At 38.8% G+C, this 16,377-nt stretch overlaps 1 protein-coding gene across 1 annotated transcript in view; it reads right to left on the minus strand.

Moving 5' to 3' along the window:
- The window catches only part of LOC107048456 (neuronal acetylcholine receptor subunit alpha-7), a 113,696-nt gene extending 109,713 nt beyond the window's left edge, over positions 1-3,983 (minus strand). Inside the window, exons 1-2 of the mRNA XM_015271655.1 lie at positions 3,893-3,983; positions 3,336-3,475 (exon numbers count right to left, since the gene is read on the minus strand). Of these exons, the coding sequence (XP_015127141.1) occupies positions 3,336-3,475; positions 3,893-3,983 (231 nt within the window). The remainder of the gene's footprint in view (positions 1-3,335; positions 3,476-3,892) is intronic.
- Positions 3,984-16,377: the final 12,394 nt, after the last annotated feature.

A 16,377-nucleotide genomic window follows, 5' to 3' on the forward strand; every position in this document is an offset into this window, starting at 1 on the left:
CCTACTGGTAATTTTGACCTACATTGCGAGGAATGTTCATGATGTTGACCTGTGACAAATATTTCCCTTCTTCTCCTGGTACGTCAAAATTGGCTCAGACGATGAATGGAAACGGGCAGGGAGGAAATGCTCATTGTTCTTGTCTGTATTGTCAAAAAATGTATAGTCAATGTTGATTCAAATATTTCTCTTCAAAAGAGGCTTTATTTAATTGAAATAAAAATCAACGGGGACTTTCTGTTCATTGGATTGTGAAATTTCGGAATACTAATTGCGAGAGCATTCAATATTTCGCTTCTGCAGTTGAAGGTTTTAGGGTGACTTCATTTAAAATTCATTTGGCTCGTCAGAGTTTCGAAAATTATCTCCTATGTGGGGAACGGGGATTATAAATGAGCAATAATGAGAGGAGGGAACTCGGAAAAAAGTTCAAAGGACGAGGGCTAATTAGTGCAGGGCTGTAAAATTCTTGGGCGAGTGCTGGACATCTCCTCAAGCATGGTACATTATGGAAATGACTTTATTTTAATGAGTATTGGGGCTGAAGGGTGAATGGAGACACCAGATGATTCAGTCTTCCGGCGTGACCCGAGGCTTCTGCGTAATCCGTATTGAACTTATGCTAATCAGTATTTCTAGATTCAGCCGAGTTTCGTCGCACACCGGCTGTTCAATCTTACTCATCATCGAACTTTGGGGAGCCGAAGGTACTTTCTCAAAGTGTTTTGAAAGTTATCGGTAGTCGAGAGCCAACTGTCCGAATCAATACTTTACATAGCACTGATGAACGACGGTGGTAAGTCGGGTCTAACAGAGTGTAAGTTGGAATGAAATTTCAGGAATGATGATTGAGCACTGGGAAGAATTTGCGGATAAATTAATGGCGCGGGAAATTACGCGAATGAGAAAATGTTGAAGGGAGAAAGAATTTTTAGAATAGTGGAGGGAAACCTCGCAGATTTTATTTAAATTGTACACATTGTTAGAAAAAAATTGAAATTTCGTGGACAATCGACTAGTAATGTTCAGGAGAGCGGCATTGAGGGTATCCTAGTACTTTGGCTATTTTTTCTCCAGGTAGATACCTCTACTTTTGTAGTCGAACATCAGACCGGTGTTTAAATACAAAATAGTGAACGTTGATTCTGTATTTATTGACCTCCGGATGCCAATGAAACCCTCGGAGGGGACAGAAAAAGGGAAAAAAAAATTTTCATTTTCACGTGGGTCAAGGGTGAAAGTCGATTTTCGCCAAAATTTAATTTTTTCGCCAAGTGAAAGTTGATTCTGTATTTTCTAACAATTCAGAACTATCAAAAGTATGTGGAAAAAGTGAAAACGGAGGAACCGTTTTTTTTGGCCCCAGCCAAAGAGTCAGATTTTCGGGTTTTCCGGGGCAAGGGGATTTTCACCAAAATCGAATTTTTTAGCCGGGGGAACGTTGATTCCAACTAGTTAAGCGACGGGCTATTCAGAACTATCAAAAGTATGTGGAAGAAGTGAAAACTGAGAAACCGTTTTTTTTGGCCCCAGCCAAAGAGTCAGATTTTCGGGTTTTCCGGGGCAAGGGGATTTTCACCAAAATCGAATTTTTTAGCCGGGGGAACGTTGATTCCAACTAGTTAAGCGACGGGCTATTCAGAACTATCAAAAGTATGTGGAAGAAGTGAAAACTGAGAAACCGTTTTTTTTGGCCCCAGCCAAAGAGTCAGATTTTCGGGTTTTCCGGGGCAAGGGGATTTTCACCAAAATCGAATTTTTTAGCCGGGGGAACGTTGATTCCAACTAGTTAAGCGACGGGCTATTCAGAACTATCAAAAGTATGTGGAAGAAGTGAAAACTGAGAAACCGTTTTTTTTGGCCCCAGCCAAAGAGTCAGATTTTCGGGTTTTCCGGGGCAAGGGGATTTTCACCAAAATCGAATTTTTTAGCCGGGGGAACGTTGATTCCAACTAGTTAAGCGACGGGCTATTCAGAACTATCAAAAGTATGTGGAAGAAGTGAAAACTGAGAAACCGTTTTTTTTGGCCCCAGCCAAAGAGTCAGATTTTCGGGTTTTCCGGGGCAAGGGGATTTTCACCAAAATCGAATTTTTTAGCCGGGGGAACGTTGATTCCAACTAGTTAAGCGACGGGCTATTCAGAACTATCAAAAGTATGTGGAAGAAGTGAAAACTGAGAAACCGTTTTTTTTGGCCCCAGCCAAAGAGTCAGATTTTCGGGTTTTCCGGGGAAAGTGGATTTTCGCCAAAATCGAATTCTTTAGCCGGGTGAACGATGATTCCAACTAGTTAAGCGACGGGCTATTCAGAACTATCAAAAGTATGTGGAAAAAGTGAAAAATGAGAAACCGTTTTTTTTGGCCCCAGCCAAAGGGTCAGATTTTCGGGTTTTCCGGGGCAAGTGGATTTTCGCCAAAATCGAATTTTTTAGCCGGGTGAACGTTGATTCCAACTATTTACGCGACGGGCTATTCAGAACTATCAAAAGTATGTGGAAAAAGTGAAAACTGAAAAAAAAAATTCACCGGGGGCCACAGGGTCAGATTTTCGGTTTTTACTTGGAACAAGGGTCAGATTTGTTAACACTTTCTTTTTTTATTTGGACAATGCATGCAAGCGGAGGGGCAAGAGTGGCTAGAATAGATTCTGCAACCTTCTCCGCTTGTTGGGTAAAAATGTCAAGCCTCCGCATACATGCATCTCCCCTCCACCCTCCCGTGAAATGTCGATTTTCGAGATTAAAAAAAAACAATAATTGCATTTTTTATTTCAATAACGCATGAGTAAACAGGGATATGAACGCAGATTTAATATAGGCCCATAGAATTACGGGGACCGGCAAGGATTTGGAAAGTCTGAATGCAATTCCTGCTTACACCTAACCAGTGCTTAAATGGGACATAACCAGAGGTAGAAAGGTCTCGGAAGCACTTGGGAAGAGGCTTCCCAAGACCTATCCAGTTCTGAACGGAAAGACCTGAGTAGAATTTGTCAGGTCCAATTCTTCGACTCGGGAACTCGACCGAATTCCAAATTTTTACCTAAATTGTGAATCCATCTGAAAATTATCTAAAACTCGTCCAGTAAATCGCCTACTACAACGCGAATTTTCAATGTATTCATTAAACTTCTGCCGCCATGCATTGAAAATAGTCAATTTTCGAATAGCCATGCACCGCACAGACGAATCAAGCGAGGAGTTTCGAGCACCCGGTAGCCCTATGAATTTCTGCACTCAACGCAAACCCAAATATTTGCAAATTGTTGGATTCAAGCCTGTACCTACAGAATTAATCTAGCATGAAACATTGATAAACAAATCTTTGAAACTCACCACATCAATAATTTGTTGTAACGTGATGCCAAACTTGACCTCCAGCGGCTCACTCTCATTGGCCACTGGTCGCTCCAGGGTGTTGTACTTGGCCAGGAGATTGTTGAGGAGCGCCCTCTCATGAGCTCCACAATTGCTTTCTGAAAAGAAGATGAGACAGCATCGTCAATATTTGTCGTTATATTCACTCCAACTTCTCCATCACATAAATAAGGATGTAGCAATAACGTTTGAGGGAAACTGAATAACTACTTGAGAGAAATTAGCTAACTTGATGAAAGAAAATATAAGGTCTTAAATTAAATGTTTGTAATGATCCCATGGATTATACCAGAGAAAAAATTCACTTAAAACTCATTGAACGAATTAATATTTTGAAAAAGTTATTTACTAGTCTACTGCCTGCATATCACTTATCAATTGATTCGATGTGTCTAGTTTATTGTCTAGATTTAATTTGAGCAGTAGAAGTTGAGGGTCCACGATCTCCCATATAACCACGGTAAACTTTACCTTGAATCTACGGAAAAACGTCCCATATATCCACGGTCAGTTACCGTGGAGCGTGTAAACAGACACTGCCTTAAATTTAACAACAAATTGTAGATTATTGTGAAACCTTATAGCGATATCTTGTATCCAAGACATCCTTTCATTATTAATTGTAAGCTCTCACCAACTAGTTAGATAAATAAAATTAATTGAATTTAGCGAATTAGAGGTTCAAGCTCTCTGCTTTTTATAGATAACACTTTTAAAAATTTTTGGCTCAAAATTCCCGTAAACTTGAAATTTTTCTGATTCAAATTTTACGTAACTTCGTGATTAAGAATTCGAAATTAATTAATTAGTGGTTGTGTCACCAACTAGTTGTTGAAATTCACCAAAAAAATTTCTCCGTGTGCATGCGAGTGAAGCTGTGCTCCGCACTTTTAACCTTCCATCGTCAGTGAACAGCCCCCAGATTGCACCCAAAGACTGAGGTACGCAAAGCTATATTACCCATCCGCCTTTGTACTATCATTCCCCGAACACATGATGGTCCAGCCACTTTAATGCCCCGTCCAACCAAATTGCAGCTCAGATACGTGCTGTGAAACCGACTTTGGCCCATAACCGCATGGCACTGAATGCAGAATGCAACAGGATTGTATCGGGGAATATAATAGTCGTGGTAACGCATTCCCACCGTCCTCCATCACGAACACACTCAAAGTTTACCCACAACTGCACTCACGGCTCATTTTCCCTCCGAAAACCTATTCATCACTCAATATTTTCGTCATTTCCCGGGATATTGTGATTAAGACTCGCACAATACCGCACTATAATATTGATTCACAGACGAGGAGAACATGTGTAATTACTGGTAACAAAACACCGGCATCCTACGGTATGATCAAACTTTACACAGCATTCTCCCGTGCTGTAAGCCATCTCCGATGGTGCGACGCTGTTTCTCCGTAGCGCTTTGAATTTATTCATAGTCGATAATTACGAGGTACCCTACGTATACCTTCCATTACTTTATCCCCAGTGACTCGTTCCCGGCGAGCGAGTTCTCGTAATTCGTCCGCAGTCTGTGCGAACTCCTCTCTATATTTTTGTTTCGAAGAGGAAGTTTAAAAAAAACACTGGGGAGGAAGAAAAATCCATAAGTGCTTTCTTGGCGATGGAATTTTTAGGACGGGACATGAGACAGTCGCTGAGTGATTGATTGGCAGAGTCGTAGGGGTCAATTAGACTGAATTTTCAGTTAATTGAATTTTTCTGATTTCTACTCATTTTCCGATAGTAATTCAACTCAAATTTACAGTTTTTCCTGTTTTTCCTTAAAAGTTTTAATTTTTAATTACGAAATGCCTCCAAATTTGAAAGGAACTTATAATGTGAGATAGGGGTCAAGTCAATAGTGAATTTCAATGAATGAATGGAAAGAATTAATGACTCATTTTATCATTGAGGTTTACTGTTGGAAAAATCATGAAATTTCAGATTTCACTGCATATTTAACAAAATTCGAAATTTTTCCGAAATACCAAGTTTTGTAGCTGCAAATTTCATCAAAAAGATGATGGCTCGTTCGCGCTGAACAAGTTCTCGTAATTCATCCGCAGTCTGTGCGATCTCCTCTCTACATTTTATTTATTTTGAAGAGGAAGTATAGAAAAAACACTGGAGAGGAAGAAAAAATCAATGAGTCCATTCTTGGGGACTGGGAATTGCTAGACATGAGGCATTCATTGATTCGCAGAGTCGTAGCGCTCAATTACACTGAATATTCAATTAATTGAACATTTAAGAGCATATGCAAATGAATTTTCTTGATTTCTCCACTGACCTTTCCTTAACATTTTTAATTTTCAATTACGAAATGCCTCAAAATTTCAGAGATATTTATAATGTGAGATTGTCTCAAGTCAATAGCCAATTTCAATGAATCAATGAAAACAATTGATGACTCATTTTACCATTGAGGTTTACTGTTGGAAAGATCATGAAATTTCAGATTTCACTGCAAATCCAACAAAATTCTAAATTTTTCAGTAACAATTTTCAATAAAAACATGAAGACTCGTTCCTGTTGAGCAGGTTCTCGTAATTCACCCGGAGTCTGTGTGAACTCCTCTCTACATTTTTATTTCACCAAAAAAGTTGAATAAAAACATTGAGGAAGAAAAAATCAATAAGTCCAGTAGTCTTGGGGATTGGGAATTGCTACCACGGGACGTTTCGTTGGGACGCGAGGAATTGATTGATCCGAAGAGTCGTAGGGGTTCGCGTGCTCTTTGCGACGAACAAATTGGCCGGGATTTCGTTCGTATTTCTCGTCTCCCGTTAAATCACCCGCTGCAGCAGATAGAGCAATAAATATCCGCCATTCATATGTCTTCGTTTCGCGGAATGAAGGAAACAAAGGAATCGAGAATGCGGAAATCACGAAGTAATCCAATCCGCCTATGTACGAAATAGAGGATGTATGGAATGATATCTAATCGGGAATGAGACGCCTGGAGCTCTGAGCGGGCTGTAAATTCCACTCCTCGATGGCCAAAGAATTATAGGCGGTACATATTGGTTCACCATCGGGGAGCGATGAAGATGATGCGCCTCTAAATTTTGCCGTTCAACTGAAGAGTCGATTTACCTCGTGTGTCGGGAGTGATAAAAGTGTTTATCTCTTGTAGGAGTATTATACCAACCCAACGTTCAGGGATAGCCATATTCAGAAACCATAATTACCGTTAAATTTTGAAGCTGTGATTTAGTTAACATCACTCTTAAATTTTTAACTATTTTAGTAATCATCAATTTAAATATTCAAATTCCAACTATTTTATTAATTAATAATTTGGGTAGGAAGATTGCTGATTATTTGGTCAATGGGTAACCCCTTTTAAGAAATTCCAATTATTTACTTAAGGGAAAATTTTCAGTCCCATATTATCAAATATTTGAATTATTAACCTCACACTATTTTTATATTTTGATGAGAATATTTAAACCTATATCAATGTAAGTTGCAAATTCCTGTAATACTAATGAAATTTAATATTGATGGCTATCCCTGCCAAAGTTAGCAATATCACTCCAGATATTCAAAATTTTTGAGAGATAATGAAAAAAAAATCATTCGTCATTGTCTTCATAAAAAAAATTGAATAAAACCATTGCCACAGTGGAAATAACAATTTACAAATGCAGTTTTCATGATTTTTTCCCTCGTATCAAATATTTTCAATTTCCCTCCAATCATTGAAGCATGATTAAACATTGTAATTCCCGGACTATTGTGAAAATTTAAATTTCGCAATTTGAAGAGAGCAATTTAGCCCCGCGAAACGTATCCCTAGGGAGCAATCACGCACTCATGATCATCTATTTCCTTCGCCCATTGTACTGGAAAAGCCTCCGACCCAACAATTAAAATAACAGCCTCGTATTCCAAGTGTGCAGATATGTATGAGCAGCAGTCCTCTTCACTCACTTTCATGATAAAAATATTCGATGCTCTCTGCGTGCACGTGCGCAAACAGTCACGCAGACCTTGGATGGGGTTTTGCGCAGCTGAAAAGGTGTGCAACAGTGGAATGCCGGGGGGAGGTATCGAGGAATGTAAAAACGACCTGAATTCAACGGTGTACATCCGAGTGAGAGGGTGGACAACTGGAATAAATGAATGCGTGGGGTGGAACAAGGGGGAGAGCGACAGAGCGAATTCGATGTTGGCTGGAGGTGCATGAAGAAGGAGCTCACTGCCTCCTTGAGAATTCTCGCAGACACTGAATCAATGGTTTATGCAGTTCTGTAACATGGAAAAGAACACGAAGGGCGAGGACGGGGGAGGCCACAGTCCGGGCGACCGTAGCATAGTTAAGGAGGACTGGGAGGCTCCATTGATCCGAGAAGAATATTGTGTGCCAGAACTCTTCGGCCGCCTACGCTGCAACTTTGACGAGGTTGTGTAAACGATTCCCCGGTGGCTCGGGCGATCTCAACAGTGCGCGATGGGGTGAAAGGCTGGACCGCTTCGGAAATTTATTCCAGCATCGGCGGCAGGATTAATTCATTGTTGGAGAGTAGATTTTGATATTAATGAAATTTAAGATTTTTCAACATGAGGAAGATGAGAATCTCCTAATTTATTTGAATTTTCGGTTGAAATATGAATATTCAGTCGCAAATTACGCAATCAATTGAAATTACAAGAATAACTGACGTGAAATTTCCAATTTTCGATGTTATTTTTTCTTTAATTGAATTTTTAATGATGAAATTTCTTCAAACATCAATGGTACTCTAATATGATAAACGCTCCCAGAAGTGTCACGCCGTTGACGAAAAATCCTTCACTTACATGAATTTTCAATCAAAACACAAATACGTAGTATCAAATTATCCTGTATTTTCATGAATTCCATCAATTTTCGTAGAATAATAGAGCTGAAATGTACAGTTTCCATTGATTTTTCCGCCAAATCATGAATTTTCACTGGCAGAATCACTAGATGAAAATATTCAAGAAATGCACTAAAAATTTCAGCCAAAATAAAAATGAACGAAGTGAAGTGTCTTCTCCCACCAGAAAGCAAATGTCACTTTAATCAATAATGAACCCTGTTCTTACAAAGCACTCATGAGTCACGTATAAAGTATGCAAATGGATGGGGATTTGATTGATTGATTATTCGCCACAACCTGAAGAGGCGGGTACGAGAATCGTTTGTCGACAAGTGATCACCGAGAGAGTGTTCAGACACACCTGTTTACTCACATGTTCCAATTAATTAATTTTTCTCAGCCATTTCGGAAAACCATGGGACGTGTGCTTGATTGCTGTTCACCAGTGAATTCAGGGAGTATGTACATTGAAGTTGAGTTCCACAAATTTGGATTGTATTCGTGGAGTTGAGAGCTGCGCCAAGTGCCTTTACAAACGAGAGAGTTGAAAATACCCCACAATATCCTGTCAAAGAAGTTAAATTAGATTTTGAAAACGTGATCCCAGAAATGTGAAGAGCAGTGGAAGATGAGGGAAATGGGGTAGGAGAACAGACGGATGAAAATGGAGGGTGAGGAGGAGTGTATGAGTCTCCAGTGGGACATTTTCTTCCTGATTTTATGTGGGATATTGGATTAAATTTTCAACGATTTTCCAAGATATTCTTCATCAGGGCCTCAGACTGTTGACGATAAATTGCTGGGTGCCTCGGAGGTTTGTTAGTGATCTTTTTTTTTTCACTCATCACTGACTTTAACGCTCAACGTTACAATTTTTAGCGAGCCAAGTTTTATCCGCAAAATGAAGGGGGGCGATGCCGCGGGGAGAGTGAGACGAGTGGGAGGAATATAGCTCGTTGAGTGTTGGCTGCAATTCTCACTGACATCGTGGTCTGCGCCGCGAGGCTGTTTGTGCAGGCCCCCCAGTGAAAGATACCACCGGTTGAGCAACTGAGGTGATGCTCATCGTACTATCTCACCTCTTCCACAATTTTTTTCATTCAGTTTTTCTCATCATTTCTCTGCTCTTTTTTTGTCATTCATTGAGGGGCATGTTGACTCTGGGCTGACAAACCACGGGGCTTTAATTCTGCAGGGGTGTTTAGTCATGTCACACAATCCATTCAGACGCGCAAACGATTCAGTGATAAGTTGACCATAAAACAACGAAGCGCGTCACAACTGGAGTGGAATTTCACGGAAAATACAATTGAATTCCAAATTTTTAGCGCTGCAGAATGACAAAAAATTTAGAACTCACTTGAATTTATTTACTTGAACTTTTCTAATTTCTGCCAATTTTTATGGCATTATTGACATGAAATTTTGCCACTTGTCAAGCAATTTTTCCAATTTCTAGGCAGTCTACCCGAAATTTCAGGACAAAATTCAATCGGATTTCAAATTTTTGCACTGCAGTAAAAACTTAAAATCCAAAACTTACTTCAATCACTAGAAAATTCAAGAATGCATTCACCTGAACTTCGTCGATTTCTGTCAATTTTAATGGAATAATCAACATAGAATTTTCCCACTTAATTTTTTCATCAAATTTTTCAATTTTCAATAATGGAATTCCTCGAAATTTCACTAGAATTTTCACTTGATGAAAAATTCCAAATAGTCTAGCGGAATTTCAGAAGAAATTTTCAAAAATATGACATGAAAATATGAATTGTGAAAAGTTCTCCCCATTAAAAAAAAAATGTGAATTTTATTGCTAATGAGCCCCTTTTTCACTTTTTTCATTAATTTTTCTCATTCATTTGCTCATAATTTCTCTTCTTTCCTCTCATTCATTGAAGGCCATGTTGACACTGGGGTGACAAACCACGGGACATTAATTCTACCGGGTTGTTTAGTCAAGTCACACAATTCAATGAGACTCTCAAACACTCCAACGATAAATTGACACTAAACTGAAGAAGTGAGCGACAACTGAGGTGGAATCGTTCTTATATTGATGGGAATGATGTGAACGCGATGCAAATCAGATGATTTGGCAATGAGGGGGGAATCAATCGAGTAGTTCCGCGGCGATGGCTATCGCTGTTAATGGCAGAAAGACGGGGAGGAGGGAAATGGTCATGAGAGAGTGCATGAGAGGTTCGTCTTTGAGAGGCAATTGTAATCCAAGTGCCATCAATTTACTCGACATTCTGGTCGTCGGGTTCCGGAGCAGATTCTTTCATAGAGAACATTGCCTCGAGTCTCAGCACTTATGCCCCAGGGACCAGATCCATCCATTTAATACATATTCTTCGACTTGCAGTCTTCAAACGTATGATCTGGAAGGTTCCATGGAGAGAGAATAATTTCATCTTTTTCAGAATGCGGTCCTCCTGGATCTATTGCTACTTTTATTTCTTGAATTCTGCGGAACATGATAGCTGGAATTTGCAGGAGAATGAGATTTCATTCTTAAATTAAAATTTTTTGAGCAGCAGCAAGACAAGAACTGTCCAACTTTCTTGAATTTTCAATTAAAACATGAATATTCAGTACCCAATTACGCTGAATAATCAATTAATTTTAAGTTCAAAAACATCAGAATTTTCCGAAATTTTAATGATTCTCACAGAATCATGCGAATTTTCAATCAAAACTCAAATATTTAGTGCAAAAAAGTATTAAAATTAAATACATTAATTTGAATTAATTTAAGAATATACTCATCAGCATTTTCCTTATTTCTAATAATCCTGATGGAATAATTAAACTGAAATTTACAATTTCGATTGATGTTTTCATTAAATTATGAATTTTTAATGAAAATAATCCCCGAAATTCCAGCCTCAAAATTTTTAACGATGAAGAAAGACGCGGCTCTTTTAATTAATCACGTTCACCGAGCGAATGCTCCCGCAAAGTCCTAAAATGTTCATTCGTTTCACTCTGGCTTTGACAAAACTTCATCCATTGAGTGGAACTCAAAGTGGAAACTTCTAACTAGCTTTCTCCAATAGATAAGAAGCGATACAGCGAAGAAAGTCCCCGCGATCCCAGAGGGAAGTTGGTTGATAAAACTAGGAAAAAAAGAGACAGAACATTAAGGAAAAAAAGAGGAGGAAACGTTGGAAGATTTTCTGCTCGGCGGCTTTTTGGCATTCCCAAGCCTATGTACCAGAGTTTGTTGCTGAAAAAAAATGAAGGAAGAAACGACGAGGCAGATTGCCGTCGCTGAATGCAGCCGGCCGTGAATACTCGGCGACTGGAATAAGCACTTCATACCAACGAGGTTGCACGTTGTGGCAAAAGCGTCGACGGGAAACGCAAAAGGAACGTAAATAAGCCTCTGCACGAGCCGTGAAACCGGCAACCATCGCATAAAAAAAAAGAAGAAAGCGCGTGGAGAAAGAGGAAGAATATATTCGAGAGAAAAACATGTAACTATGGAAGAAACTAGGAGTGCTTCCAGTGTCTCGTCTATGAATGCACGAAACATGACTTTTGGACGAGAGGGGAAACAGCATTATGCTTTCCAAAATGCTAAAAATTTTCCTGGACTCTTTGAAGATATTATACTGACGTCCTTTTTACAAGGATGCGGGGATATGCTGCTGCATAATAAAATGAGGCAGAGTATGTTTAAAATTTCAGTGGAAATTCAGTGGAATATCCACGTTTTGAGCGGCAGGAAGACGAAAAATCCCTAACTTGAATTTTCGTTAAAAACATAAATATTCAGCATCAAATTAACCTGAATTTTTGTACATTTTGAGTAAATTTTTATACAAATGTCGCTTGACAACAATTTCCAAGAAATATACTGGAAATTTGAGCTATAAATTTTCAGCATTACGGCATGAAAAAGAACAAAGTGAAAGATTCCCCCTCATTAGCAAAACCAAAGCCAATTTAATTACTCATGAACCCTGTTTGTTCCCACTCATGTCTCATGTATAATTCATGGAAGCGAACGGGGATTTGATTGATTGATTGATTGATTATTCGCCACAACCTGGAGAGCCTTGCGTAAAAATGACTTTTGGACGAGAGAGAAAACAGCATTATGCTTTCCAAAATGCTAAAAATTTTCCTGGACTCTTTGAAGGTATTATACTGTCGTCCTTTTTACAAGGATGCGGGGATATGCTGCTACATAATAACATGAGGCAGAGTATGTTTTCAAATTTCAGTGGAAATTCAGTGGAATATCCACGTTTTGAGCGGCAGGAAGACGAAAAATCCCTTACTTGAATTTTCGATAAAAACATAAATATTCAGCATCAAATTAACCTGAATTTTTGTACATTTTGAGTAAATTTTTGTACAAATGTCGCTTGAGAACAATTTCCAAGAAATATACTGGAAATTTGAGCTATAAATTTTCAGCATTACGGCATGAAAAAGAACAAAGTGAAAGATTCCCCCTCATTAGCAAAACCAAAGCCAATTTAATTACTCATGAACCCTGTTTGTTCCCACTCATGTCTCATGTATAATTCATGGAAGCGAACGGGGATTTGATTGATTGATTGATTGATTATTCGCCACAACCTGGAGAGCCTTGCGTAAAAATGACTTTTGGACGAGAGAGAAAACAGCATTATGCCTTCAAAAATGTTGAAAATTTATCTGGACTCTTTGAAGTTATTCTAGTGACATTCATTTTCCAAGAATACGAGGATTTGTCGCCGCATAATAAAATGAAGCAGAGTATATTTTTACGGAATAATTCTCCGTACCCGTATGTTATTGCCCAAAGAGAAATGGAAAACGACATTTCAAATTCTTCATACATCTCTCGTTTTCTCATCCAATATTTTCGCTCATCCCATTTCCATTTGTTACGGCATCCTTCCTCTACCTTTCTTTATTCAACTCGTGTTCTGAGAACCAATGAGGACCGACTACGACACCGGATTCACCTTGAGCTCCTCTCTCCATCCGCTAATTAACTTTAACCCAAACAAAAGCTCGGGAGCTTTCTTGAGAGAGGGCCGCCAGAATGAAAAGAACCGCAGAACTTTGATTTCATCCGTGTTCCACATGAGTTTCCGATTCCACTCGGTGAACTATCGATTCGGAGTACAAAGTAGAGAGGAAAGGAAAACAAAGAAGTGGAAGAAAAGAAAGGGAGATGAATAAAAACGAACAGGAGGGAAAAACTTGTTGAGTTTGGAGCGTTGGAACAGTTTCGTTGGCTTACGGCCGGATCTTTTCGATAATTAGAGGAAACCCTCTTTGCCACGGAAACCACCAATTTTCTTCGGGAAGTGTAGTCCTGTACTCGAAACTACTCACAGGGAATAACAGGTAGATAACCAATTGTGGATTAAAATTTTTTAGAATTTTCTTAACGCCACTTTTTCGAGGCCAATTGACATCTTTCCATGCGCAGGAATATTTTCCGGAGAGAGTATCACGAAAATAGCGGAAAAATCACAGGTCTGAATTTTTCTATTGATTTCAACAATATTTTTCTTCAATGAAAATATTTCAATTAAATGGATTGAATAATTCATTAATTGCAAGTAAATCCTCTATTATTCGGCCCTATAAAATAACTATTTGATGTAAATAATAATGTAAATAAAAAAAAACTTTGTCGCGAGCTGTTTGAACGAATCCATTTACGCTATTCAGTTCAAATGAATTATTTCTCGGGCTATAAACAAATTTATTCGGTCGTTTTTCGCATTAAAAATGACAAATATCACTCCTTCGGTTGAAATAACGTTTCAGTTCGATGAAATTTCCGAAATAAAACAGAAATATTCGTTTTTTTTTAGTTTTTTTTAAATTTTCGTAAAAATCCCCAAAATAAGGATTTCTCTCCATTTAATGAACTGTCACGTAGTTTTTCCTCAAGTATTTTCCCAAGCATGCAATCGGCCACACAAACGTCAGATGCGGAACGCAATGAGACGCGAAGGCCAACAAGTGTTACTATATATAGCAAAGCGAAGAGAGCTCGACTTCCCGTGGCACTCGAGACGAGATGCAATAACTATTGTTTGCGAGTCCTCTCTGGAAGCAAGCACCGGATGAGAGGCAAGATCGTAATAGGAACGTGGAGGGAGAAACTGCTGGAGGGAGCGAATGAGGAGTGGACGAGCTTGAGTCACAACAGAGGAATGACGACAGCCAATGGGATGTATGAAGTCGAATGTACGGGCTCTTTCCCCCGATTTTATATCTCCGTTGTACTAATCTTCTCGATACTCTCCCCCTGTTCCATCGCAACTTGTGGTACCGTGTGGCTATTCATAATCGCGTCAGCCCCGCAGGGGAGATTGTTCAGATGCAAATAGTTGAATCGATTCCCCCTCACGGATTTCCCAAAATATAGGTCACGTCGGGAATTCAAACAGAGATTTAATCTATTCTATTCTTTTTCGATAGTAACCATGCGCCCCGGTATTTATTTCTGCAGATTCAATATTCCTTCTGATTGTGAAAACGAACGCAGTACTGGATGAGTCATAGAAATTGTGTGCTCAGTTGAGAAATCGAGGGGAAATAAAAATGGGTCAGACTGGAATTAAAATGAAAAGTTCGATCCGTTCTTTTGGAGTTTTTTTCTATCTAGGAAAACCCAGTGTTTTCCTTCCACCATTAGTGTGCAACCGGCAATCGGGGATAATAAGCGCTGCGAGCAACGGGAAATAATAACTTGTTGGAAATAAAAGAGAGAGGAAAAATCAGGATCATCGGGTATCAAAGTGCACAAAAGAAACGAAATTTTTTTAGATACTTGGAGAGAAAATGAAAGGTCGAGTGAACACAATTTGTTATTCCAGGGAGGAGCGAGAAGTAGGGGATAGTTGGCTGTTATGATTGCCTGTGAAGAATAATTCTTCAGTTTATGTGCTACGGAGATTTCAAAATTATCGTCTTCCCACGAGAAATGTTGGTACTAATGTTTTCTCAATAATTGCTAGATTTTTGGAATGTGGACATTCCAAGCAAAATTTCTATTTTTGGCAATTTTGAACAATGTCCAACAGTAACGGAAAATAATAATTGGATTATTGGGTATCAAAGTGCACAGAATAAAATCCAACAAAATTTTTACAGAGATTTGGAAACAAAATCGAAGGTTGAATGAACACAATTCGTATTCGTATAATTTTTGTTGAAATGTGGACATTCCGAGAAAAATTTTATTTTTAGCAATTTTAAACAATGTCCACCATTACTGTAAAACTGGTAATCGGGGATAATAAGCCTGGGAGCAATGGGAAATAATAACTTGTTGGAAATAAAAGAGAGAGGAAACATCATGATCATCGCGTATCAAAGTGCACAAAAGAAAATCCAACAAAAATTTATAGAAAAAGTTGGCAAAAAAATCATGTTCGATTAAACAAGATCGACCCATTTGCTATTAGAGGGAGGAGCGAGAAATAGGAAAAAGTTGGCTGTTATGTTGGCCTGCGAAGACAAATTCTTCGATTTACGGGCGTTCTGCCAGAAATTCGATTCACGTACGGGGTACGGAGTAGTCACACAATCCGGAAGTGGATCCATTTTCATTCAAGTATACGTATGGAATTCGTGGGAAGTGACGAGAAACAGGAGAGATAGAAAGGATGAGGGAGATTGCTGGGTATTTGGGTCCGAGCGGAGGAGGGAGGCGTACACTGGCTTGTAATAGAGGAAAAGTCGGTATGTTCCCGGTGGAGACCAGTGGCCGTTCGGATGGAAAACGCAAGGAATGGTGAATGCGTTTGGGGGCAGAATGTACCGAGGGTAAAACCAAACGGGGGAGAACGAAAATCCAGGGAAATGGTTTATTTGGATTCAATTAACTTTCTTCGAATCAAATAAATCGGTTTATTCAAATTGTTGGTGATGAGGTTTTTATTCAAACTCGCACTTGTTTTTAGTTGTGTTTATCCACTTGAACTAAATAGTTTCTTAGACATAAGTGAATGTTTTCTTGATCCAAATAAAAAATTCCTTAATTTGAAATGGGTTATTGAAATGGCAAAGAGAATAAATTTATAAACATGTAAAAATTCTTTAATTGTTAATTTAGAGGAAATGTCTCGTTCAGAATTAAAATTTTTAATTCCACTGAAAATTCCTGGGA

The sequence above is a fragment of the Diachasma alloeum genome, unplaced genomic scaffold (genome assembly GCF_001412515.2).
Source record: "Diachasma alloeum isolate Michigan unplaced genomic scaffold, Dall2.0 Dall_scaffold_00176, whole genome shotgun sequence".
In the NCBI taxonomy this organism is placed as follows: domain Eukaryota; kingdom Metazoa; phylum Arthropoda; class Insecta; order Hymenoptera; family Braconidae; genus Diachasma; species Diachasma alloeum.